The sequence below is a fragment of the Strix uralensis genome, chromosome 4 (genome assembly GCF_047716275.1).
Source record: "Strix uralensis isolate ZFMK-TIS-50842 chromosome 4, bStrUra1, whole genome shotgun sequence".
Classification (NCBI taxonomy): domain Eukaryota; kingdom Metazoa; phylum Chordata; class Aves; order Strigiformes; family Strigidae; genus Strix; species Strix uralensis.
Genome location: NC_133975.1, coordinates 99,123,397 through 99,150,896, shown reverse-complemented (window position 1 = coordinate 99,150,896; position 27,500 = coordinate 99,123,397). Strand labels below are relative to the sequence as shown.

Here is a 27,500-nt window from a genome sequence, read left to right as displayed (position 1 = left end):
TGAAAAAGTTTCTTCCTTTCACATTTCTTGTTCTGGGTTTTCGTTTGTTTGTTTGTTTTACAACTTTCCTTTCCCCCCCCACCCCCCCCCACCCCCCAGGTGCAAAAGAAACAAGCAAGGCAGGCAACAGGCAAACATGAGTCCTTACAATGAAGGGAGGATGAAGGGAGTTGTGACACGTGAGGTGGGGGAAGAGCAATGGGGGAGAGGAGGCTAGCACAGCTGCACTGCAGAGGAGGACACAAAGGCTCTACCTGCAGGCCGGATTCCCATGTGCTGCTGACCATCCAATACAAAGCTTCCCATCGGCTGACCCTCTGGACTATACGCTGCTCCTTGGCTCACTGAAGGATCAAGAAGAAAACCTGATTGTAGTCAATCGTGGACACAGAGGAGAAAGAAGAGAAGACATACCAAACAATCAGCAATTGTTCCAGCTTCAGCACTGAAACGCTATATACAATATCTTGGCTGTCACTTTAAACTCAGGTTGTGCTTTTTATGAGCTGATTATGTTACCAGGACTATAGAATAAAAATGCTATAGGGGGGTCCAATAAACAAGTTTGTCAAGTCAGTTCACTTGCTTAGGATCTGTTTCTTTACTTACCTTTAATGCAAAACAGCGGAAGCCCGTTGCAGTGCTATGTGTTTTTTTGTAATGAAGTAAGTACCTATTCTATTCCTCTCTAATTACATGAAGGTGCGAATCTGGCATCTCTTATGGTGAAACTTAATAAAACGCCCAAACCACTCTCACCTACTCTAGAACAGGGAGGGAAATTCTGGACATGGCTTTTCCTATTTACATATACACTTTGTATTTGGCTTAATGTTTGCCGTGGCTAGCTGAGTTAGTGTTTTCCCCCTTTTTCACCTGTTAATGAAAAAGAAATTTAATGCTACATGGGAAGAGTTTCCCAAAGGATTAATAACCTTTTCAAAAACCTTTAAAGTGAAGCAGCAGGCGAAATCACCATCAAGTTAAAGCCCTTGTTAGTGACAACAGTCATCACCACATGGAGAACAGTTTTATCCCATAACCTCATGGCAGGAAACCACAACTCCCTAGTATGCCGAGGAAATGCATATTACAAAGTGGAATGATTAACACTGCACCAGTTGTTGTGTAAAGAGTTACATATTCCAAGTGCTTTAAAAGAAATGTAGAAAAGGTATTGTTAGAAAAATCATATGTTTTACTGGGAACATATCTGGTGCATTCTTAAACAAAAGTAATAATCTTTTAATATTTTCTGGCAGTATGGTACCATGTCGCATTAGTAGCATATTGTGAATAGTCAAAGCAAATGAATGGATACAATGAGTTTTACAGCTCGCCTTCCAGAAGTGAAAGCAATGCATACACCAAGGAGTTGTGGGTAGCAAGAAAATGAGATTGTCCTGCTGATTGGATGCAGACAAGCAATGAGTAATTCAAGAGCTCACAGTCAAACAAACTGCTTGTGGCACTACTACTTGTACCCAATTACCAATTCAGAGAGAAAATAAAAAGCAGTTTCAGTAGAGTCAGGGTGGGAAATCTCCAATTAGCACCAATTAGCGAAGTTGCTTCCTACAGCGGAATTCTGGGGACATAAGAAAAAAAAAATAATCTCCCAGAATGCCTGGCTGGAGCACTTATTTACCAGGTGATGGGACTCCTGAAGAATAACTTGATGAGGATTTGCGCCTGTGGGACTTGAATACAGATACTACTTGGAACTTGCCTGCTCGATTTGACTGGTCAATCATAGGCTGTACTATTCTTCTTCTGGCATTAATAAACCTGCAACAGAATACAAAGAATAGAAGTCCTTTCATCAGCTTGCTTCTGTGTTTTGAGAACACCTCTGCTTTAAAACTGACAGGATTTTAGCGTGGTGCAACAACGTGTTTTGCTTTGCGTTGCTTTTTTATAAGAGTATAATTTAACTTTAAAGGATTTTCTTCTAAGTGATCAGAAATTGTAACCAGTAACATGCTTATCTTACTAGCCAGCTTAAAGCTGGATTTGCCAGAAGGCTTTGAACAAGAAAACATGACCGAAAACTTGTGTTAAAAGACAATTGTTGCTTTAACGTCTTCGAGTGGCTCGGAACCTGGTTAAAGTTCACAGGCTGGGAATCTTTTTTTTTTCCCTTTCCATCCTAGGGATCCAGCTACCCTTGCAGCTGGCCATAAATGAGGACCAGGCTTTGCCACTCTGTGCTTTCACAAGGTATCGTTAGGTCAGCAAAGCCATCAATTAGGCTGTCTGAAGTTTTATCACCAGCGCAGCGGCAATAAGTGCCGGCCCAGAAAGACTTCTGCTCTTCTGCAACTCCTGCGGTTGGCGCCTGTAAAGGCGGGGGTCGTTTGGAGGTCAGTGCCAGCTGGGGCCGACCTCTGCGGCCGAGCGGGGACACCCCGTGCAAGGCGACCGCCCGCCCTAAACTCAGGCACTTTTCAACTCCTTAGAAACCCCCAGTCGCAGGTACATGTGGTTAATATTAGGCCCAAAATAACCTTTTTTTTTTTTTATCTCAAACCGGGGCGGTTGCCGAGACTTTTGAGCGCTGGTAAAGGCAGTTAGTTGGCTGCAGAGCCTGGATTTAATTTTGCTGGTAATCCAAAAATAAGTGCTTGCATATTTCTTATTAGCTTAATGCGCAGCGATCCACATCGGCACAGGCTAAGCCAAATTAATTTCCCTAAAATAATTTAAAAACTTGCCTATTCACAGCATTTCTTTCAAAATGGGCAATTTTCTATCACTCAGGAGCCACGCTTGTTTTTGTCCCCCCTCTTTGTGTTTGAGAACACTTTGGAGCCTTAGCGCAGGTTTTGTGTGCTATTTCACAGCTCAGGCTTTCGGCTGGTGACCCTTAAGGAGTGTTAATGAAGTCGAATACTAGTGTTTAATCCTCTTCAGAAATACTAACATGCCCATCACCCAAAACAGCCTCCAATAATTGCCATTGGGCCCAATCCAACGCCTAGCAAAGTCTTTCAGTTAACTGAAAACTAAGTTCATCTGCTCATTTAGTAAATTGCTAGCCTTTATGTAGCATCAACTCCGCAAGGCCTTTTGTCGAGCTTCCCTCCCTCCCTCCCTCCCTCCCTCCCGCCCCCCGGTTAAATTCCTCTGCAGATAAAAAAAGACAGTGGCACACCTTTGAGTGCATCTTCCATAATCACAGTTGTGGAAATTTCATTAGACAGATGCATAAATGCTACAAGTAACACTAAAGGGCTCTTTTGCATCTCTCTGTTTACATCCAAAAGACATTCTTTATTCTTTAGTAAAAGTATAATTCAGTTGTCAGAAATGTCATCCTGCCTCAGAATTAGTCATGACTTCAGGTATTAAAATAAAAACTCAGACACAGTCGATGTACTTGTTTATTCCCTTCTGACTGCAGCATAGCGAAGGTATCTCCTACCCCAGCGCTGTGCTTTCGAGGCGCGTTTCCGTCCTCAAAGACAAAGGTCCCTGATAGGTCTTAATTCGCTGAGCTACTTTCCAGTAACGTTACCGCGCTGACCAAATGGAGCCTGACCTGAACCTCCTCCATCCCGCGCGCCTTTTATCAGCTAAAGTTAAGGCCAATAGAGATTAACAGGAAAGCCTGATAAGACTGTTTTCCCTTCTCCTATGAGCTTCTAATGGTGTATACAGATGGCAAGGTTTTAAAGAATGGAATGAACGCTTATTTAGGCCTGTAAAAAATCACAGACAACAGAAACACCCCCCCACACGCACACACTTTCCGTCTTACTAACCCCTTTTCTTCAATCAGGCCACTCTTCAGAGAAACCAAATTGCTTTTTCGTTTTTTATTTAAACCCCAACCACTTTTATTATTTACATCTGGTGGTCCCCTTATTTATGTCCCTCTCCACTTCCCTGCACACACACCCTGGCTCACAGGGCTGCGAAGCATTATGGGCCTTGGCTCTCAGCGGGAGAACTCGACACTGTCTTCAAACAAATAATTAAGGGGAAGGTTAAAGGTTCACCCAGAGGTCATATCTTTGGATACTCCTCAGAAAGTTTACATTAGTAAGAAATGGGTGCCCTCTGAAGTGTTCTTTCAATGGGCTCGCACAACAAGGCAGAGCATTAAGAAAATTTTAAGTCCTGAAGGGTTTCAGGTGACAACTGCTTTACCTCCGTGAGCATGCAGATTGGGATACTCCACTCCAGCCTTACATGTTCGACAGCCACCACAGAGTAAGCCTTTCGGGACGGGTGTTGAAAACCCAGTCTTGCCCAGCCATTCACTCTCAGAAGAGCTTGGCCTTATTTTATTCCGCTGATGTGAATAAAGCCAGCCTTGCACTGTGAACTCCACACAGAGGCAATTCACTAGTTGTTTTGGAAATGGGAGTTAAAGCCCTAATAGTGAGTCCCCACATCTTTGTTTCCCTACAGAAAAAAATAGCAATAAAAGTGATCACATTTGTCCAGTAAAACTTGCAAAAAATAGCACTGGGGCTTGATTTCTGATTTCATTATTTCTCCATTTTTCTTTTGCACATGTGCATAACTGCAGGTGCAAATGATGTCCTCTAGACCAGCAACACTTTGTCTGAAGAGAAGATACACTGTCATGCACTTAGAAAGATATAGGAGCACAGAGGCTTTAGGTATCCAGATCATTTTGAAATTCCATTTCTACGGCTCCTGTGAAAAATCCCGTCCATAAATGGCATCAGTTATACCCACCGATGGGTATGACTGAAAAATTACATAGGAAATTATCTATATTTGCAAAATTGCAGGTGCAAAACAGACATACATTTCAGGTGAAGCTAAAAATCAGACCCTAGTTTCACTATCAGTAGCTACATCACGTAATGCATCAGCACAACTGGTAGACAAGGGCACAGAATGCAGTGTTTGTGGATTATTATTTATTCTTTATACTGCCCCATAAATATGCACAGTGCATAACAGAGACGTAGAAACCATAGTCCCTGCCCTAGCCTTTACATTTTTTGAGAGTTATTTTTTTAATCCCGTAGGGAGCCAGTTCCAAGGCCAAAGTAAAGCAAAATACAGCCCTTTGCACTTCAGTTCGTGTGTTGCAGAAACACCGTGACGTTATTTTGGCACAAATGTCTTCAAAAGGCATTAAAAGACAGGTGAAAAAAGAGAACACCAATGCCAGTATTTCCAGCATTATTTGGAACCCTGTAAAAGAATTCACAGCTCCGCTCCTGAAACTAATTGCCTGCCTTGTTCATACCCTTCACCCAGAGGCCACAGATTGAATGGCCTGAAAAGATGAGTAAAATCTATCCCCAAGACATGGATTTCTTTGTTACTCTTCTATTAATAGTAATTCTTATTATTTGGATGACAGCAGCAGTTAGAGGACCCAATGAAGCTCAGTCTTACTCCACCCCATGCTGCACAAGCACACTGTCCAAGAGAACTCGGGTTCTGAACAGATTTCCAGGCAAAGCCTGGGGGAGAGGAGACGCCTTCTCCCTGCTTGCAAAGGGGAATGGAGACAGAAGGAGATTAAGTGACAAGGCCAAAGTCATACAAGAGATCTTTGGCAGAGCCACACACCCAACATAGATTTCCTCAGTCCTCTTTCAGCGCTCCTACAATCTGCTATCCATATGCTATCTTTCCTTTGTTCCCCAGCTTAGCAGTCAGGCACACTGGCAGGGGACTGCAAAGAGAGCTCACATTGCCACTGTTTGTGCCTTACCTGCTGTGTAGATAAAGAGGGGTCATCAGCCTCCAGGGCTGTGTGGCGATACCTTCACAAACTCTACATTCATATGGTGCTCGGTCCTCATTCCAGAATGATAAATGAGGTGTGTAATGTTGAGAAATACATGTCATTGACACAGTGCATTTAATGAAAATCTCACTTCTAGCATTTTGCAAATGACAGATTACTGACCTCGCTTATTCAAACAATAGCCATTTGAATCAAAAGAAGGTTTTTTGCATCTTGTATTTTTCTTTAATTGCTACCTAAAGCAGCCACATATATTTCCTATAGCCAGAGTCTGTCTTTCTCACACAAGTAGTTCCAGTAACTTTTGTGGGACAATTTATGAAAGCACAATGAACAACATTTGGCTCAAAATGCACAACAATATGGACTTTGAAAAGAAGTAATTTCATTTTTATCTGCCTCCAGCAAAAAACAGTAGAGCAGTAAAGGTATACTAGTGAATATGCAGTGTAGTCTGGTGATTTGGTAGCCCTAGTCCTAATTGGTTCCTACCATTGCTAATTAGCATGACAATATAATCTAAATATATGCATTTAATTGCATCTCTTCAAATACAGCCTTGGTTTTCTTTGTCCAAAATAAACATGTATTCTGTATTTTACAGGAAGTCCTGTAATTAATCTTCTTTATATTTTTATCATATTTTATCTTGTCGTATCAAATGACGTTAAACTCATATTTATATAATACATTTTATTTTTATAATAAATAATGTTTAGACAAAATTGCAGAGAGATATTTCTGCAAAGTGCAAAAGAATAAATAGCAAATAGAGATCTCTTAGTCTGATTGTTCAAATCTGGCACATTCAAAAAGAATTTTGTTGTTGTTTCCACTGTCTTTTTTATACACACTGTACATGTATTTCAAAACACAGTGACCACTCCATAACTGAATATGAGTAAGATTAGTTCTTGAAATGAACTGTTAGTGGCTGTACTGATTTGTAAACTGCATTAGAAACATCCAGCTTTAGTTTATGGCTACCATGGAAAACTCACTTTAAGTACATAGGGTCACAACAGGTCTTGTTTCAGGAGGGTGAAGTGCATGAAAGCTTAGGAAGCTACAATTCACCCCCAGCTTGGGGTCTAATCTGAACTCAGGCAGAGAGTGGTATTTAACTCCAGCCACTCGTCTGTATGTCCAATATCTTCTGTGAGATGAACTGGTGCAAAACTGAACCAGTCCCCCACAGCAGAGTCAATTGCTCCTTCTGGGAAACTGAGGAACACCATGGAGCCACCACGTACTACTCAAAACTTTTTTTTCAGTATCAGTCTTCAATCTGGATTTCCACTTAAAATATCCATCCCAGAAAATGAGGTGTTAACATATTGCATTCTTTTAGCAAGCCAGCCACTGCATAAACGGGTTCTCAATTCTTTATGTGAAAAACAGAAAAATAAACAAATTTGTGAGACGAATTCACAATCAGTTCTCTAAAACGACTAATGACAAAGTTTTGACTCAATTCAGATTTTATCCCAAGAAGACACTTCTGCTCTTTCACTTGAAAAGAACAGAGATACTGAACAAACAGTCAAAGGCTTAGTCATAGAAATAATAAAAATAACAACAATATCAACAATGATGTAGGGTTACAATTGTTTATCTTCTGGTATCTGAATATAAAGCCTAATTTTCAAAACTTTTAGGTACTTGGAGGAACACTCTAGCAATATTTTTCAAAAACCTGCCAAATCTAGATGAGAAGCTTGGCTCTTATTAAACCTAGGTAAATGGGAGCTGAGCTTGATGAATAAATGAGGTTTAAGCACCTGTTTGAATGTTTTACTGAGTAAGAGCCTAAGAATGCATTCTAAAAAATAATCTAAATGTTTTCACCTTGGATGGGAAAATAAATTTTTGTCTAAATGATATGTCAGTATTTGGATTATGTGTTTAGCTCAAGAGCATATACTACATTGATCCCTTGTTGCCCAAGAATGCCCTAATTTGGAAGGGAAAATAACCAATGAAATATTATATCTAAGTCACAAAAAATGTTTTCATAAGTAACATTGAAAATTACTTCTTTCCCAGGCTGAAAGAACAATTTCAAAAGTCTTGAACAGATCAGAGCAGTCTGAAAGAATGCATTAGAAAAGACTAATTTGCAGAAACACTTTTATCAATGTACAACTCCCCCTGCCTTTACAGCAGTCTTTATCTATCACCCAAACTTTTATCTGAGCAAGTAAAATCTAGTTATATTAGTTTATTTAACTTCTCCAGTATGTATTCTAAACTGACAGAATTAGGTTTAGGTGTCCTTCTGTACGTGTGTGTACAGAAATAGTTGATAAAGTCCTTGTTTATGCTTCACTGAATCTATGCCGCACCTGGTTACCAACTCTTTTATTTGAAGCATTCCTTATAGGAAATTTAAAAAGCTGAGTTAGTCACCTGGAAATGAGCCATCTAAATAAGGCTTCCCTAAGTCGTGAATATTGAGAAATGGAGTTGCTTACACGATTGGTTTTGAGAGGAAGAGGGAGGGACGGGCAGGTTTATTCCCTGACAAAACTTCACATAGTTTTGGACAGCCCTGTTAGAGAAGGGGGGTTATGGGCTGTTTGAACCGACTTTCTTCAGCTAATTTAGACATTTCACATCTATCAAAGGTGTGATTCAGAGGCCCCAAATCAGCATCCACGTTTGGTGGAGAGAAGGTTCCAGAAGATGACAGAGAGCAACTAAGCTGGGTGCGTGAGGCAGCCCCAGGCAGGCGCTAACCGTCCCGAAGACCTCTGCCGCATCTTGTATGTTTATGTTGGAGCTCCTAGAACTACGTTATGCCACTCAGAGCTGCCAATTGTTGGAAATCATGAATTTGCCCGTCCTGTAACTGTGAGACTGTCCTAAAAAATCATAAATTTAAACAGCGCTCTTCTCTGTGTTTACTTTGTGAGTTTTTTAGTCATTGCGCCATATTTTTAAACTGCCCTTCTCAGCCACAAAATCTAGACACTTACTTGAAAAGATTCTCACGTAACCATTGTCTCCTGGAGCTGGGACCTCGAGTTAACATGAAATAACTTGAGCCTTCTGATAAAATCATGAGAATTGGCAAGGCGGGCATCTATTCACCTCAGAGAAAATCCGTCTCGTTAAACACGTAACTCGTGGTTACCAGGTTACCTCTTGGGAGCGCGGGGCAATGATCTGGCTCTGCCAAGGCAGGGCCTGGTGCCTGTCACCAGGGGTGCCCATCACCGGGGGTGCCCGTCACCGGGGGTGCCGGCACTGCGGCACAAGCCCCGCGGAGCTGCCCTGCCTTCGCTCCGCGGGCGGGGGCCCGTCCGCGGGGCCCTTGCCCCGCAATGAAGGCAGACGCCCAGGAGGCCCCAGGCGCCGTCGGGGCTCCCTGGTGCTTCCCAGGAAGCGGGCGGCCCCACCTGCGCCGCGCTGCTTCCATCGGCCTCGCCGAGGGGGCCCGGCGGCGAGGCCGAAGCCGTCCCGCGCTTCCGGGGTGGGTACCCGTACCCAGGGACGCTGGCAGCGGGCGAGCCGCCGCTCCCTGCCGCAAAACTGGGCTCGCCCGCGTTTCGCCCTCCGGTGGCCCCAGGTGAGGCCTCCCGCTGTGCAGCAGGGCGCCATGAGGTGGGGCCAGAGCACCGCCGCCGGGCCGGGCCGGGCCGGGCCGGGCCGGGGAGCCGCTGCCCCGGGGCACGGCCGCCGCCTCCGCGCCCAGAGAGCCGGGGCGCGGCGTGGCCCTGCTCCGGTGTGACCTGGTGCAGCCGCGGGGGTCGCGCCGCCCCGGGCCGCAGGCAGGCCGTGAGAGAGCCCGGGGCCCCGGGAGCGGGCGGGCACGGCAGCGAGCGCCGAGGCGGTGGGCGAGGAGCAGCCGCGGGTGCCTCGGGGAGGGCGCAGGGGCCCTCCCGAGCCCTCAGTGGAAGAGTTTCGTCCCAGCTTCCCGCCGGGTTCCTGGCGGGGAACAGGCGCCCTTCAGTGCGTGCGATCGCACCTGGAGGCCCACAGCACACACCGGCGGTGGCTGCTGCTCCTTCACGAGCGCCATCAGATTAGTCATATACGGTTATTTATCATGCGCCGTAAAAATGATCTTTTAAAGATACTTGAAAGGAAGGGAGGAGACAAACAGACATACTTCCTTAGCTATTCATATCTTACAGATAAAATGCAAAGTCAATAGACATAAGCTGTAGTATATAACCTCATCCTGTACTTGATTTATTGCAGATGGGAATCAACTAGAAACTGAATCACTTTGAAATTTTTACTACTGACATTAAAATTCCAGGTTTGTGTACATACGTCTTGTGGAGATGCTAAATACAATTTCAGCTAATTTGGCATGCGCTTTGATTTGCTAGCACTTAGACATCCATGTTAAAGGTAGATAACAGATCTCCTATAAAATCTTAAGTAACTTGTGCATTTAAAGATGTGTTAATTTATCATCAAACTCACAGGAAAAGATTTTCAAAACTAATGAGGGTCAAGCATTCTTGGAAACACAGCCAGCTTACATAGCTTCTTACATAGGAGTTGAGGGGCCTCATTTTAGGTAACTTTTTAAAAAAAACTTTTTTTAAAAAACCTTTTTTTTTTTTTTCTAAAAAAGTGTAGTTTTTGAATAATATCACATTGAAGTATTTTACACATCTTTTTAACTTTCATATTAAATTTTTAGCCAATTCTAAATTGACCCAAAAAGGAGAGCTGTCAACAAATTCAACATCTGTTTAACTTCCCTGATCAAATTAGATTAAGGCACTAATTCTACTTCTTACTTTTCAGTGGAAACTACCTAAGTAGCAACTTGCCAAAAATGCATAAAGGTGTTTAGCAATTATGTACTGGGTATGTTTGAAGAGATCAAGGTGCACTCACATGTCCTGTGCTATGGATATCTCTGATTAGCTTGTCATCTACTCTGAAGAAGATGTAGCCCAACTCTCCTATACGATGTAACAGGCCAGCTGTTAGCTGTCTGTCAAGCACCTAAAGTGGACAAGTAGTCCAGGAGCAAAAATGTCACTCCTTTGATCTGGCAAGGAGCAGCTGCTGATTTATAGAGTAGGACTTTGTTCTTCCGTTCTATTTTACTTTCTTTCCTAAGGCAGAACCACAAAATCCAGCAGAAAAAAAAAAAAAAAAAAAGTGCCGTTCTCTGCAACATCAACAAGCTCTGACAACTGCAACAGGGTTTTTCTTGGCCCTAACAAAGCTCTCAGGCATCTCCTTTGACGCTCACCTTTTTTTTTTTCTTCTTCTTTTTGCAATGCGGTAGTTATTGTTTAATTCAGCTTCTGTAAATGGAATGGACTGTGGCCAGCAAGCCTGGGGCATAAACACACCTGTATGAAAGAAGCCTTATTGTAGCAACCATCTACAACCAACCTGCACATGCACTACCTGTTCGTGAGTTCAGAAGGAATGTTCCATTTTCCCTGACAGTAAATTTTGCCTTAAGATAACAAATTTTTTGTACCCACTGTCCTGTCTTGACCATGAAGCTTGTACACTTTTTCATTGTTATTAAAATCTGAAGAAAAAAAAAAAATATGTATTTTTCCACCTGTCAACCAGTGGACCTCAGGAAATTGGATCCGAAGAGCCCACTTTAAAAAAAACACAGCCAAAATTTATTTATAGAAACACACTGCCGAAAGTTTGAGAACTACTGATCCTAAAGATGCCTGTTCTGTTTCAGAGACAGTGATGCAGTCGCAGCCACCTCCAGCTTATACTGTTACAGATTCTCCTGAGAAAAAGCATTTTGCAAAACAAGTACTCAGTAAGAAATAGCTTTGATGCAACTAACCAGACTGCGGCACTGCCAGCCCAGAGTCAATGCTCCGTTCAGTTCTCTTAGACTCAGAAGGTGCTGAGCAGATTCTCTGAGGTGATCAGTCACTACACGGGCTGTTAAACTCCTGCCTCACCCATTGGAATAGCAAGGGAGTTTTCCTTTATTTCCTTTTTGATATGTTTTCAAGTTTATTAGCTAAAAAACCCAAATCGGCAGGCCACAAGAAAAGACTGCAGTATAATGCTGCTGAGCGGGAGAGGAGAGTCTTGTGTGTTTACAGATGGGGAAGGGAACCACACAGCAAGCTATGTATTTGACCCTGGTATGTGTCTACGCACATGCTGTGTTCACACTTCTTTATACTGTAACTTTAAAAACAGACAAAAAGGATTACAAAAACAAAGATGGGAAGAGGTGAGGGTGGTGGGGGCGACATCATGACTACAAGATCTTTTGCATATATGTTAGCTTGTGGAAATAAATAAGAACTATTACAGCCAGGGCCCTAAGGGAGGCAGGAAAATGATGATGTACAGGATAGTATAAAATGATATATTAAAAACTGTGCTGTCAGTGGAACAATAGAATATTAAGCAAAAGTCCGTAATAATTGGCAGATATTTAGCTGTAGACATCTTTCTCTGGTTGGTGGGTACTAAAGTATACGTGAGAGGAAAGAGAACTAGTTAGGCAATTAGAAGTAATGGGCATAAATAATACACTATGTATAAATACATCCCCCCCTCTCTCATGTTATAGCTCTTATCCAGATACACCTAATCACCTCTCAGTAAGTCATACCTACATACTGGTATCCCTTGTGTTTTGCTCTTTGCACTGTCTGGTTACTGGAGATTCTGCTTATGTAAATCTTTCTCTCTGTAGATGCAGAATCATGTTCATTTTTTCCCTTTAATTATTCCAATACCGGTGGCAAGACTTTATCAAACCAGAGGGTCTAATGGCTTAGTAGCTGAAGATGTGTCAACACCACAGACACCCTGAGACTGCAGCTTGCCATGTTATGGAATACGTGCTCCACAGTGACTGAAGGTATTAGCAGCGCAGGTGTGGGACAGCTGTATTATTTAAGTGTGCTAAAATCAAGAGGTAGTTATATAGATCTTCCTTCCCAGTGTCATACTGGTGAAGCTTTTACTCTATCTCATCGCATTTTGTGTTCTCTGTATCCCACAGGAATCAGGGGAAAATGCTCTAAAAATGTTTTTATGAGTTTATTAGTATATGAATGTGTTTCATGTATCCTTGTCTTAGTTACTGTAAGCCAAACTGGTTATTATTATAAAACCTCTGTGGAGCCATTTCCTCAGTCTATGACTACATGTCCCAGGCTCCCATACTTTCTGACCAGTGCTTCATCTCCCCCAGGGCTCACCTCTTGCTCCCCAGCCTACCTTGCTGGCTCACCAGAGATAATTGCAAAGTGCAGCTGGCAAGTCAGCGATAAAGCTTGCTGGTGCTCTGCAGGGGTCCTAGATGGACAGATATGCTATGATTGAGGACATAATATGTGAATGTTACACCATTTCTTTTCTCTCTGCTGTTTTCATTCTTCTGAACAAGCTAAGGACTGAAACTGAAAAGATTTGCACTTTCTGAAGCACTTGAAAGCTTGGGTTCCCCTGATTTCGGTGCTCAGCTGGCTTACGGGCAGAGCAGAGCATTGGAGGAACCTGTGCTCAAGTGCACCATGTTTCAGTTGTTGTTGGCTTCCCCAGCTTAGGAGAGGGCTATTAATGTATTCTTCTTTTTTCTGTTAAAGGACGGGTAGCTGGAGAAGTCTCTCTTAATGTAGTCACTGCCAGTTAAATCTCTCATGTGAAAATGAAATCATACCATAAAAAGAAACTTGAAACTGAGCGCATATTTCTTCAATGAAAACTGGCCAGTTCTGTAATGTGTTCCACTATCCCATATTTTGCATACAATTGAGATATCTGTTATGAAATGAAACCCAATCTATATATCCTATCTAATATTTATCTTTCTTTATGAGAGTAGTTTGGAAACTCTGTGTGTGATCTTACATAATTTTAATAACTGGTTGCTGATGGATTTCAGTATTAACTCTGACTGTTCTGACTGGTAGGGTGTTGAGGCTTAATTTTCAGGAGAATTTCACTAATTGTTACTTCACTGCGTAGGGGTGAAGGCATCTGAGTATATGTGTATAAACCTGCATTTGAGCCCACAAAACTGGTAATTGCAGGGCCATATCCAGCAATGCTGATCACTTCAGCCTGGTCTAGTAAAGCGCTCAGATGTACAAGGAAAATTTTCAAAATGACCAAGTCCTATTATCAAAATCATCATAGGCCCTGTAAAGCAAATCCTAACGTTCAGTGAAATTCCGAGTTAGAAGGCAACATTAGCAAAGGGATGTTGACACTAATGCCTAAACTGTAGGTGATCTGCTCCCAAGGAAATTCCTGTCTCTGGTTAGATGTTCCAGGAATCGCCAGAAGGTGGACTTAGATCCCTAACTACATCTTTTTGTAAAAAAAACCCAACCAAAAAACACCATCACTTAACATTGAAAGTGCCTAAATCCTTTAGGTATGCAGATTTCTACTCTTTAACACCTCATCCCATCATAATTTTTGCTGCTGTGTATATGCGTATTCTAACAGTGAGTTACTTTCTGCAATAACCATGCTCTGAGTTAGAGAAAGACACTTATGTCCAGTCAGAATTCCTGTGGATCCTTTTAGTGAGACAGGCATCCTAGGACAGGTCTGTTCTTTCTTATAACAACACAGATAAAGATCTCTTTCCTTTATAGCTGACACTATAATTATTTGACTATGTATCTGGAAAGAAGGAGATCAAGTTTTGCTTCCCTACCCTGCTTGATTTGGAACAAAGACTTGAGCATAGGTCCATCACATCCTAAAAGAATATCTGAATCACCCAGGTATTCAGTACAGCAAACAAAGCCCTTTCAGTTCTCATTCTGAAGATGTTCCACCTGAAGTAATTATACAGTCATAATTAACCAGTACTAACTCTCACACATCTGAAGTTGGAGCCCTAACCAAGAGGCTATACAGTCAAGCCCTTGTTCATATTTAATTTTGTTCTACTGACTAGTCGTTACATACACAACAGAACTGGCAGTCAGGAGAACAAGAAAGGCATGATAGTGAAGAAGAGTGAAGATGGAGCATTATGTTCAACAGCCCATTGACTGGGAAACTCAACTCACTTGGAACAGTTAAGACATTGATTTAAATCAAGATGAAGAGAAGACCTGCAAACATATATCCTATTTAACAAGTGAATTTTCTAGCCAATGAGCCATTGAGTATAGCACTCCTTCTACCCCATTTGCCTCTTTTACGTAAAGCTTGGTATGGCTGATGTATGACAAGAACTTTGGCTGGATTTGGCCCTTGGGGAGAAACACTGAGGCAAGGCTGACTTTGTGTTGAAAGTTATGTGTCACTCTGGAACACGTTACTATTTATCACCGTATATATATTTGTGTTCCTACTCCTCTGTCTTGGAGGTCCTTTCTATATAAAATAACTACAGGCAGGGCAATATCTCACTTTTCAGTACTGCTAGGGTTACACTTCCAAGTTTATCAATTATATCCCATTCTAAGCAGTTTTGTGCATGCTCACCAACGGAAACAAGTGTACATGGACCAAAAAATTTTAGACATCTCAGGACTGGGCAGCAGCTAGGTGTTGATGCTGGAAAATTCAGTGATAGCTAAATATAAAGATAGCTTAAACTAAAAGACTGCAAGGTTTGTGCTTGACACTCATATGCAACACAAATGATATACATATCTAACAGGTACATATATACTCACAAGGCAATATTTTGTAAAATATGATACACAGATCTTTTATTGTGGCTTAATTGGTTTATAAGCCAATATTATAATAATACTTTCCTAAGAAGTTCAAGCCAAGTTTTAGAACATCTTTAACCAACCTTTGAAGGAAACACAAAATTTAATGTCAATAGAAACATCATGTAAAACAAAAACAGCCTGTGAAAAGAGAAAAAAATGCCCCAAGTTCACAGGCAGCATCTTCAAGCAAAGTGCTTCAGCATTGTGCTTGTGTGCATAAGAATTTTAAAATAAATTTGATAAGAAATTAACTCTAAATAGAATAAAAACAATGTTTTCATTCTAATTCAGTGTCCAAACTGAAGAAAACATAGGAGGATAAATCAGTAGATAGAAGAGGGAAAGTTATTCTTTGTTTTTCATTTTGAATTATTAAAATTATCAGTGACGTGTACATTCCTAGGAAAAATACGCATTTTTAATTTGGTAGTGAAAACCCTGTAATACTTAACTGGTTTAGACATCAGATATGCCTTTGTACATATAAACTTGTAAACTTGCATCCGTGTCAAACAGAATAATGAAAGCAACAAAGGCAGACACCCATTCAGATGAACTAGTAAAAGAGAGTTAGTTTCCATTTCCTTTTCTTGATTCTCCCCCAGTTGTTATATTCAGCCTTTCCAATGTGACTATATTATCATCCACAAAATTTTTAGCATCATCGTAATCATAAAAGATATACTTTATATCTTTATAAATCACATGAGGCTTAGCAGACCCTAGTAATGCCACATCTGCTTTAATCCTAGTAAATTCTAGCCTAAGACAACATAGCCTGTGGTGTCTTACCTGAGTTCTCAGAGACATTTCAGGAAATGCATTAGCTCTGTGAGTCAGTGAAATAAATACAAACAAATATAGTGGTCAATAGCCAAAGAAAAATGTAGCACTCTAAATGAGTTTTGACAGAAGCCTGAGTTGAAAAATCCAGCTGTATTTTATGTATGTCCCTTAACCACCAATCAATTCTGCTGAGATGAGTGGTCCAATTAGCTGCCTAATTTTTGATGCCTGATACATGTGTTCACAGTCCAAAAAAATCATGTATCTAGAGGACCAGTCTTCCTTTGGTCCAAGAAACTTGGGTCTACAAAACAATAAATATGAAAACATCATAATGTCAAATTCCACATCCTAATTTGAAACAAAAGTCTCACAGTTCCAAGTAGCTCATTGCTAGGACAAACTTGATGCAAAGATGTGCAGCTAAGACAGTTGCCTACACTTCATTTTCAGGTGTACTAAATACAGGTAAAAAATTGGTAAGTGAAAATTTTTGTGGGCATGTTTTGCATCCAGACTGAAAAAAAAAACATTTTATCCTTCTGCCAAATTTATCCCAAGTGCTACCTAGATCATGCTCTGGTTTTCCAATATAGCGCAGTTCTATAATAACTGCTTAAGCATGCCATACAGTATTAATCTTCCTCATGAACTCAGTCCCAAACCAGTTTCCATGGAGAGAAATTAAGAGGTATGTACAGGCAAAGGAGAAAATATATGGCTAGCCAATGATACAGAAAGGCTCTTTAGATACAGAAAGGCTCTTCAGATGGGAGCTATGGTAGAGAGGAAGGATTTTTCAACTGAGATTGCAGAACTGAGGGGAGGGCAGCATTAGACAGAGAGTAGAGGGGAGAATATGAAAAAAAAAAGAAAGAGACATCTATGTTGAAGTAGTTTTGACATTGTTTTAAAAAAGACAATTTTGAAATTGATCCAGAAAAGGATGGTGGAAGGCTGCTGAAGTGCCTAAAGTAGGAGGTGATTTTGATGTGTGTGTGAGAAGGAAGCATCAGCATTCGACACGTTAGGGAGGGGATGAAGAACTGGGACTTAGAGTCCTGGGAGAAGGGGACTACGGTAGTCAAGGTGAGAAGAGATGAAGGCAGAAGCAAGAGAGACATATTGTTGAAGTGGAAATAGGAAGAGAGGCAGACACTGGAGGTGTGAGAGAAAGAGCAACACTATGAAATGCATGTGGATTTTGGGCAGTGGGAATAAACGTGTGAGGAGTCCTAGAGGAGTATAGAGTAAGACTTGTATTTAAGAATGTCTGAGAGAGTAATGTTGCTCTGGGTATGCTGTCAATTTTGTTTGCCAGGTTATAAATCCATCTATATAAAATGATACTCTCTAAAACACAAACTTCTTTTGAACAATGCTCTGTTTATTGTAATAGTTTGTTAGCCAAGCAATCTCTGCAGTAGCTGCAGCTGTGGCTTGTTCCATCTCAACAGTAATTTTAACTCACACAGTCATTAGCATGAAGCTTTTCAAAGTATTTTAAAATGATAAATATACTTTCCTCCCAGTTTTAGAGTTCCATTTTGTTTGAATAGACTGTGCATCCTTTAACATCTAAATAATTTGCCCTGAGAATCATCACAACATAGCTACACTTTGGAACACAAGATGTGAGTATGGTTTTTATCAAAAAAGATGTAGCTTTGAACGGTTGATGATTATCTATAATCAGTACCTTCCTCCATAATACAGTCCAAAGATCCAAGTCCTGAAATAGTGTGCGTCTGTGTGATAGGGTGGCCACTACATCTCATGAGTTGTTTAATCCTCACTGTTGTGTGCGGAGCACCAAGTAGGCTTTTACTTATGACTGCTTTAAACAGTGCCTGCCAGCCCTACGACTTTCCAAAAGACCCCAGGATGAGTTTAGCACGATAAAGAACTTGATTTCTCCAAGCAACAGTCATTCAGACTGACAGCACCCATTCATTTACTGGAGACTAAACAAAATGTATAAAAAAAGGGGGGGAAAAGGACTCAACTGTTGGACTTACTGACTCCTGAAAGGGCAGCTACACTATCATTACCACCAGGCGCATACAACCTGAGGTTGATGTTGGCCTACTTAAAATTACTATTTGCTATGAAGTGTTGGCAAAGCAATTTATAAAATGATGGGGTAAAAGTAAGAGAAGCCCCATTAAAAGCTTTTTCTTTCCTTTAAATGAGAATGAACAGAGTAGGACTCTCTTGAGTTTGACCCACTTATTACCTTTGTACATTTGTCTTTATTAACATATATTAACTGATTAGATTTCCCTTAGAAGTAATTGTGCATTGTTATATAATTGTATCATTGTGGCTTCTTATCGGGGAAAGGTATTACATCCAAACACTTAGAGCAGATAAAACCAGATGGGTGTATCTGTTTGTCCATCCATCTGTCCACTCAAGAAGCCTTTGGGTATTTTTAGAGAATTTAAAGCAGTGGTGCAAGTCATAATAAAAGGGGCATTTTTAAGAAAGAAAATACACTTAATTAAATAGATGTCAAAATTATTTTATTGTCAACATCCACAGTATCCATGATACAGTGATGTTGTGTAACCGTTCCTATGGAATACTAGTTCTCAGAACCATAATGAGTTGCTATTAGAAAAAGCAGGGACATATTATTAGTATCCCCACAGAGTTATCTTCTAAATTATTTATACTTGCAACACTTTCACGTAATGGCAGTTTTAAACTCAAGCAAACAAAGCAAACCACACAATAAAGAGAGGGGAAGAGAATTGTACAGAAACCCTTTCTGAATGCATGTAGTTAGAAAGGCGAGTCAAACAAACTAATCAGATTTTGTTTCCTACTCAAATCCTCATGAGGTTTGCAATAGACAGCATCAAAGCTTTTTGGGGTTGTGTCACCTTGATAAAGGATTGAATGGCACTGTATCTGTTTTATCTCTCACATCAAAAATGTAAAGGAATGCAACTTTATTTGTCTGGTGCAAGTTTGCTTATTGTCTTTGAAATTCCACAGTGGACCCTCCACAAAAAGCTTAGCTATCAGAAGGGTGCAAATAACACCAGAGCCTTGAGTTACTCTTACGTTCATCCCCTAGGCTATGGTGTTAAGTTTGCACAGTAGCTGGGGGGGGCAGCAGGGAGGATTGTTGTTTTTATGCAAACTTAGCATTGTGAATTACTGATTCTACTTTCCACACTTGCTTTACTAATACACAGTGTAATGATTAACACTTTAGGAGTCAACAATTTTCAGAAAAATTGAGATGGGGTGCCTTTTTAAAAAAAAAAATACAACTTCAGCCATACCCAAGTCTGCTCATTGCAGAAAGGATTTGGGTGAAATTGAAGAGAAAATAGCTCAGACTGAAGGCTCTAACGGTCCCCTTCTGGTCTTAAACTGCATTTATGAACAGACAAAGATCATCCTGTTCATTTTCCATTAACTAATCTATGAAGTTTTGTCTTAACCATCAAACCAAATTCCAGCTGAAATCACTGTCATTTTAACTTACTGACCAGCTAAATTTGGTTACCTTAAGAACACATTTCTACCCCACAAAAAGGGAGAAAAAACATATGGCATGTTTCCCCCCCCCCACCTTGTAAAAGGAGAATAGCAAAATATTCTCAGCTTTTTGTCAGTCACAATATAAACAGGTTTTAGAAATATTCAGTTATTCAGTGTGCCTCTTTTTCTGGACATTTGGATGAATGTACCCAAAATAAACACAGAATGAAAACGGTGTCCTTCTTTTTAAGCAAAATGACCCTTACATGTACTAAAAACCTTATTTGCCTTATGCTACTTTAGTTGCACACCAGCACCCTCATTGATTACCGTGGAGTTACATTAGCTTAAAATTGGAGTAACTGAGTAGTGGATCAGGTCCTATAGTTAGACATATGTTTTCCACTAGATAATGGCTACTTATATATTTATGAATTTTAAAATGCTTTTCAATTCAACTATCATTGTTACTATGTGCAGGAAGTAAAGAAGTAAATTGCAACCAAGCTTTCAGGGGTTTATTCCCTCATGAAGCACTTGTATTGCTAGTGTCAGGGGAGGGCAACTGTATGGTGCCCTCTACATAATAAATGACACTGTTGAATATTCTTAAAGTAATGTCTGTGTGTGTGTGGTTTTAGGGACAGAGCTATTATCTGTTGGGTTTTACATTCCTAAATATTATGCCATCATTTCTTTAACCCAGCTTCATGGAAAGTTTCAAAGAAGTTTAAAATAATTGGTACTCAGATCTGTACTGTCCTGATCATCCATAGAAACAGTGAGTACTCACAGGACGATAAACAGCTTTCAGGCAAATGTGTAACTCCAGTGTCAATTGGAGTTATGCGCAGAGACTCAGAGCAGAAATAGTATATAGCTCTCCGTTCCTGAACATGACAGTCATAATAAACCTTAACCTCGACATTCCCTGCTTTCCTCAACCACAGCTAAAAATGCTACACACATTTATACCATCTAATGAACCAGACATTAAAAGGAAACCACAGATCTATACCAATAGATTATCAGGAAGAGAAGTGTGAAGTGAATGCTTGGTCATTGTAGTATCATGGTAGTTACAAAGAGGAAAGACCTAATACATCATCATTGTCATCTGTCAGCAAGAGTAGGGGATAATCTGCCAATGGAGGTCCCACCAGCTACTAAAATAACAGCTTGTAAACTGGATAGTACAAACACAATGCAAAATCCTAGGGGACAGAAACTCAGCCTCACCATGGTGAACCTGGAAAGAGAATGATGGATGCTTATTTTACTCTTCTTTGGTGGCAGTACAAAGGAAGGACAGACTGTGGATTGAAGTAGGGGTTTGGGTTCGAGTGAATGGTGTCTGGTTTCTGAATCTCTGACATATTCTCTTCATTAACGTGTAAACCAATTAATTGTAGATTATGATCTGACTATGAAAAGAAGTGATAGGGTATAAGACTTGCTCTTTCAGAAGCAAATAAGTAAAAAAAGAGTAGGAGTGAGTGGAGTTTAGCATTGACTCCTTTTCCACCCACACCTCCTTCAAGCCAGGGAAACAACCAGCACTGAAATGATAGCAACCTATAGTGGATGTTGGTCAGTAATGAATACATATCACCGTAATGAGCAAGGGCAAAGTAGGAAACTTCTTTTGCTATGCCTCAGAGACATATTCCATGCTATTCCTACAGTTTTACTAATAATCAAGCCCTTAGTCTACCTGACGCTCAGCTTCCTATCGGTTAATGATATTAATAATTATTTCTTCCCCATCTCACCTCTCATTTTCCTTATGTTGTCATGATACATTTTCTACTGGTTTTGAGACAATTTGACAATGAAGGGCACAAAAATATCTAATATATCCATGCCTCTACACTGCAGAGGATTTACTTCCCTCTGATTGAAATTCTGATGATGGCTGAGGGCCTGATTGCATTAGCTACAATTACTAGAGTCTGGTTTACAATTTGTTCTGCAACTGTTATTCACATGTAACTTTTCAGAAGTCTTTCTAAGATTATTTTTTTTTATGTGGGATAATTAGCCCGATATTTAAGAATTCTAATCTCATATAAATGCTCAATCAAAACACATATTTTCCTGTGAGCTAAAAATGCCTGGATTTCAGTTTTGATTCTCAAAAGAATGTTATTGTTCCTGCAGGACGTGCAATGAAACATAAAAGAGCACTTTACCTCACCATTTGAATTGGATTTTTTTTTCTTTTCTTTTTTCTTTATTTTTGAGTGTTTAATTGATTATTATTGTCCAGGGTTTTGGTTTTTTTTTTCTTATCATCTTCATCTTTTTCTCCTGTAAGTGTGGATTTACTGCTGTTGGAAAATCTACAAAACCAATGTTGTCCTCATTCTTTGCTTTTGATTTAATATATTTAATTTCTAAATAAAAAATAGATGGTTTCAATTTCAGGACCCACTCAGTTAGTGGTCTCTCTTAAGGGATTACTAAAGAGGATGTCAATTAATTCTGACTGTATGTGTATTCCAAGACCCACGAATTCACCTCTCACAAGCCACAAAACAAATTCTGGTAATTGACTTCTGGCAAGTACTGATACAAACTGGACTGGAACTCAGGGCTGAAATTGCAGATGTTTTGGTTTATGAAATACTTCCTTATCCATAAGATAAACACTGTACCAAAGTGGTAGATGGACAAATTACTATGTCCTCATGACTCTCTAGGTTAATGCCTCCCTCAGAAAAGGGGGAGGAAAGAGAAAGATTTTAAAAAAACTCCCAATAAAGAATCTCTTACTTTGCAGACAGCGAGAAGAAATCCAAGCTGACAATCAGAAAGAAGAGAAAAAACCAACCACTGAAAGTGGGAGGGCACAACATACAGATAAAGGAGAAACCTACTGTACTTCTACAGTGTGCACAGAGAAGTGGGACACCTGAAGTGTTTAGTTGCTTTTTAAATACATTTGAGGGCAAACCCACATTTTGTATTGAGGAAGCACAACTTAAACCAGAGCACAGTGAAATGTGGTATCTTCACTATTATGTTTGAATAGGAGTTATTAGAGCCCCTGGTTTAAAAGAGAATGTTGATATAGACTTCAGAAACTGTGGTAACAAGCAAAACAACTATTTTTATCTGCTTATGATGAGGAAATATGTAAGCTTCTGTGCATTTTGGTTCACCTCAGCTCTATTTAGTTTTAATCCAGGCCTATTTCCATGGATTTCTTTTAAATATATTTCCTATTAAGCAAATAAACTTGAAATTCTTCATGACAGGTGACTCATATGAAGACAGATCCCATCAGCTGTGTGATGAAGTGAACACCATGGAGGGGAATAGCAAAGTCAATCCACTTTGGCTTCTGGTGAAAGAAGCAACCTGCCAGAGGCCAACAAAAGAACAAGAGGTAGAACTGAGCTGAGGTGTCAGGATCCAACTGTTTTCAGGAACCTAGTTCTAGGCCTATCACAGGAATAGTAAGTCTGATTTTCCCCATTTTTTCACTGTGTAAAGTCTCTCAACATCTACAAAGTTTCTCTTCATTTATTTTGAGGCAAGAAGAAGTGTCATCAGACCAGTATCTCCCAAAATTTCATATCATATTTTACAGGACGTAAGTTGCAGTCATTTCTGGGTCCTGGAGGAAAGATATGAGTAGTAAACATCAATGCATCAATTTTCTTTTTCCTTTAAAGAAAACTGTTTTATATATTTGAATATTATAAGTAAACAAGTTGTTTAAAACAATCGTTATTTCATTTCCATGCCATTTTCCTTAACCTGGAAATTCACTGCAGAAGTGTATGCCAGAGCACGATCTGATTTATCTGACACAGATGATATTTGTGTGTTTTACGGTGAATGGAGAAAGAATCTTGGTGCCCTTTTCTGAGCATGCCAATGCAAGCAAAGAGTACTGTGTTTCCACTGGTACAATTCATGTTTCAGGGAGCTTGCATTCCCTTAAACGACTATTTCCTGGAAGTAAGTTGCTGTGCAAAGTCAGGGTCAGAGTAGACTGTTAGGGACCAAGCATCAAGAAAACATGGGTAGGGGCATTGTTGGAGGAGAGTCTGTGGGAATAAGTATCATTTCCATAGTTGTATACCCTGTATTACTACTGAACCACAGTTCATTTGAATTGGTAAATGGTAAAGTCACCAAATACATGAGACAGTTCATATGGCCTAAATGGACTGGAGTATACAGTCACAAAATCTGTGCCCTGGGGTCAACATAAAATGCCTATATCAGGTATATGTTTTGGAGTATGGCTTACAGATGTCTCTCTGGTTTTGCATGCTGGTGAAGAGTATTGAGGACTCTAACACCTCCATGGTGTTACAGGTGGTACTGCAGGTATGTGCAGTCATTTGCTATTCTCTGCATGTCATGACATGTGCATAAAAGAAATGAACAGAAATTGTGCTACAGTCCTTCAACCAGGCAACAAAGGTCCTTTCCTTCCCAGTTTTCAGGAAACTGCGGTATCTGTATGTATTGTCCTGCAAATGCTGTTTGAGTAACTTACTGCAAGTGCTATTTGAGGACTGAGTCAGAATTCAAAATTGAAATCTGTGGAAAAACTCCAACTCACTTCAGCAGGCTTTGAAACAGGAACATGGACAATCTGAAGGAGAGACTAGAGGAATGAAACCACTTTGAAAATCTGCCAGCCCCCAACCACTGCCTTACATTACCTACATAGTGACTTTCTGGGAAAGCCAGAGAATGAAGCAGCAAAGCCCATTTATATTTAGGAGAAAAAGATTTTTCTAATGTTTTTATGTTATTTTTATGCTTTTCTGCCTAACATATTTTAATGTTATTTTTATGTATTTTTATCTTGCTCTATAATATATTGTCATATAACACAAAAACATATCAGTATGAAATTCCAAAAGATAGCTTTTGTAGTTTTTCACCAGCTTACCTTTATTACTTCAGTGTTTAATTATTTAATGTTTTAACACCTCTGTGGAAGCATACAGCTCCATCTCAGTGTTACAGTCTGGTAACTGTACACTGTTCACATGGTGAATCCACTTGCTGATTTCACTGCTAATACTTATTGTCAGAAAGGCTGTGCGGACTGTTATAACCTTGTCAGGTGATTGAATAATTTAGGGGACAGATTTCCAAAGCTATCCATGTACCTAAACCAGACATGTGCTTTCTGATATTTATAAAAGCATGTGAGGGCCATTTGAAATCAACCCAATATTACATGGATGCTTTCTACAGTGATCTTCTCATCTCAGCTGGGTCTTCTAGGAGCTGCTGTATTATGATTAATAAGTCTACAAATTAGGTGTCCAGGACTAGTTCTCAGAAAAAGGAAAACCAGAAATTTCTGAGTAAAGTTGTAGGAAATATTTACAGTGAACATAATCACATAAAATTGATATAATACTGGGTTTCAGCAGAAAAAATAAACCTCAGCCCAGGTTTATAGAGTGATTCTGGAATCATCTTTAATTTTGCATTACCATCATGTCATATTTCAAAACTGAAGGAAATATTGTAGCCAAACTGATGCTCAAACCACAGCACTGCTTCTAGGTTTGTCTCTGATTTTTGGAGAGAAACAAAATTTTACATTTAAGTGGGAGTTTTGACATGTAAAAATAAACATTAAGTCACGTGGCTGAGGAATGAAGCTCCTCCTCAGAACTGTTTTTATGCAAACACGACCCTCCAGAACCTCGATGTGCCAAAGACTGTTGAGACTTGCTCTCTCTGATTTAGCAGTTTACTTAAGCGTATGCCTGTCTGTAAGCACATGGATAACTTCATTAACATGACTGAGAGTTAGGCAGGTGCTATGACAGCCTAATGGAGTTAGGCCTCATCTGAAGAATGGGTTTTGAGAGTGTTTGTTCCTGAACAAGTCAGCCAACAGTCATCTCATCTTTTTACTGATCAAACTATTTTGTCCTTTGTATTGGTGGCCTTTGATTAAACTTAACAATGGGATACTCAGCAAGAGTCAAAATTTTTGGTTCTAAATAAAATTATTTTAGCTCATTATAATTAAGGCCATAGACATCATGAATTTTATAAAAAAATGTTAAACTAATGAATCACCTCAGGAAAACCACCCAAGGTATCTGTGAGGAAGATGGCATCTACTTTTCATCCAGAAAGAGAGTAAAGTCTGAGAAATGAGGGATCAGAAATAAAGCTAAGTGTACAAGAAGCAACTGAGAAAAGGCCCTATCTGGAACTGAATAACTGGCTTTTTCCTGAGTTTACCCCCCAGATCTGAGTAATGAGCCCTTCAAGGAATCAGCAGGACTCATCTTTCCAGAAAGCAATATTGTTCTCTTGTGTAGAAATGAACTCTGCACCTTCATTTCTCTCCTCCTTTTATAGGTCCCACTGACTAAACTACTGGGCTTTAGTAGGCACTGAAAAGTTAACTTTGGGAGAAAGAAAGACATCATGGAAAACATAAAGGGACAGATCTCACCACATTCAAGGCCTTCACAAAAGAGTACAGTGTGAAGGAAGTTCCACGTGGTTGTAAAGTTAATAGAAAAATCCTGATTTCTTTTTGAATATATAGAACGGAAATATTTCCAGTGTCTTCCAAAGCAGTTGCTGGCTGGCTTACAGGACACTGTGCCCATCAACATAAAATATATACATTTTTGAAATGCAGTGTTGCTTTTAAAATTTTTTTTCTCCATGTAAAATGGCATATTCTTCCTACACAGAGAGAATAGTCTTTATTAAACTTGCAGGCTTACAAATGATCAAGCCCAGACAATGTAAAATGCTGTAGAAACTTTTTTGGGGGTTGATTTATGTTGCAACAACCAAGTGAAATACAGTATATTTTATGTTGTCTGATAAAAGATGGTGTATAAAAAAACTTTAAAAATGCAACATTTTGAAAACCACAATGAAAAATTAATTTTTAATAAGTCTTGCCTCAGTGATAGTCTTAGCCAAGAAGAGATTTCTACTATGCAAGTGCAATATGGAATTTCGACTTAAGAAACTCTGTATGGACTGTGTTTTACATCAACCACTGAATTTAAGTAAGGAATACAGAAAAAAAAGAAAGAAATGATAGAGCCAGTAGAAAACAAAGAATGATTGCAATCTATTGTAAGGCACCAAGCACATTCTAGACTATAATTTTCTTGATTCTACATAAATGCCCTTCTATGGTGATCCAAATTTTTTATCTTTCTGCTTCCCTTGATAATTTTTAATATGAAACATAGAATTTTCTTGTTTCAGCCATCTTTAAATTAACCCATACTCAGCAGAAGGTTAACATCAATCTCTTATGATTTTATTTGTTTTAAGTGGCTAAGAGTAAAAGCGTATAAAAGTACAATATAAATCTTCAAATTTCTCCCCGTGCTCAGTTTCACCTGGAAATTGCCCTTTTATCATTGGTAACATCAAACTAATGAGCTCACCATTCCAATTTTATCCTCCAAATAACAAAAAAAAGAAAGACAGCTGAGTTTTCAGACAGCTGTAGAAAGGCCTATCATTCTGGATTATTCACTTTTGTATAGTAGTCACTAGACATGACTGCCTCTTTCTGACTCGGGAGGATTTTTGCCAAGCCAGCATTCCTGATTCTTCATTGACCCACATCTTGGCTACATACACCACTTAATACAAAGGGAGTATAAAATACTCTTGGTATACTCCTTGTTTAGTAGGTATTGTGGGGTTTTGTGTGCATTGAGTGGGGAGGTGATCACACCAGGTACAGAACATTCACAAATCAGCTTTAGTCTCATCTTTCTGAACAGAAATATTTTACCAGAGCATGTGCCCTTCAGGGATCTTCT

The 27,500-nt window shown here is 39.8% G+C and overlaps 1 protein-coding gene across 6 annotated transcripts in view; it reads right to left on the bottom strand.

The window, feature by feature from the left end:
* The window catches only part of MEIS2 (Meis homeobox 2), a 173,056-nt gene that overhangs the window by 4,814 nt on the left and 140,742 nt on the right, over window positions 1–27,500 (bottom strand). For 4 of the 6 annotated variants that reach the window (XM_074868179.1, XM_074868180.1, XM_074868177.1 and 1 more), the window contains 2 exons: window positions 1,730–1,788; window positions 255–365 (listed from right to left, as the gene is read on the bottom strand). In XM_074868179.1, the coding sequence (XP_074724280.1) occupies window positions 255–365; window positions 1,730–1,788 (170 nt within the window). Of the gene's footprint in view, window positions 1–254; window positions 366–1,725; window positions 1,789–27,500 lie in introns of all 6 variants that reach the window. The other 2 variants (XM_074868181.1, XM_074868178.1) reach the window with 1 other exon arrangement.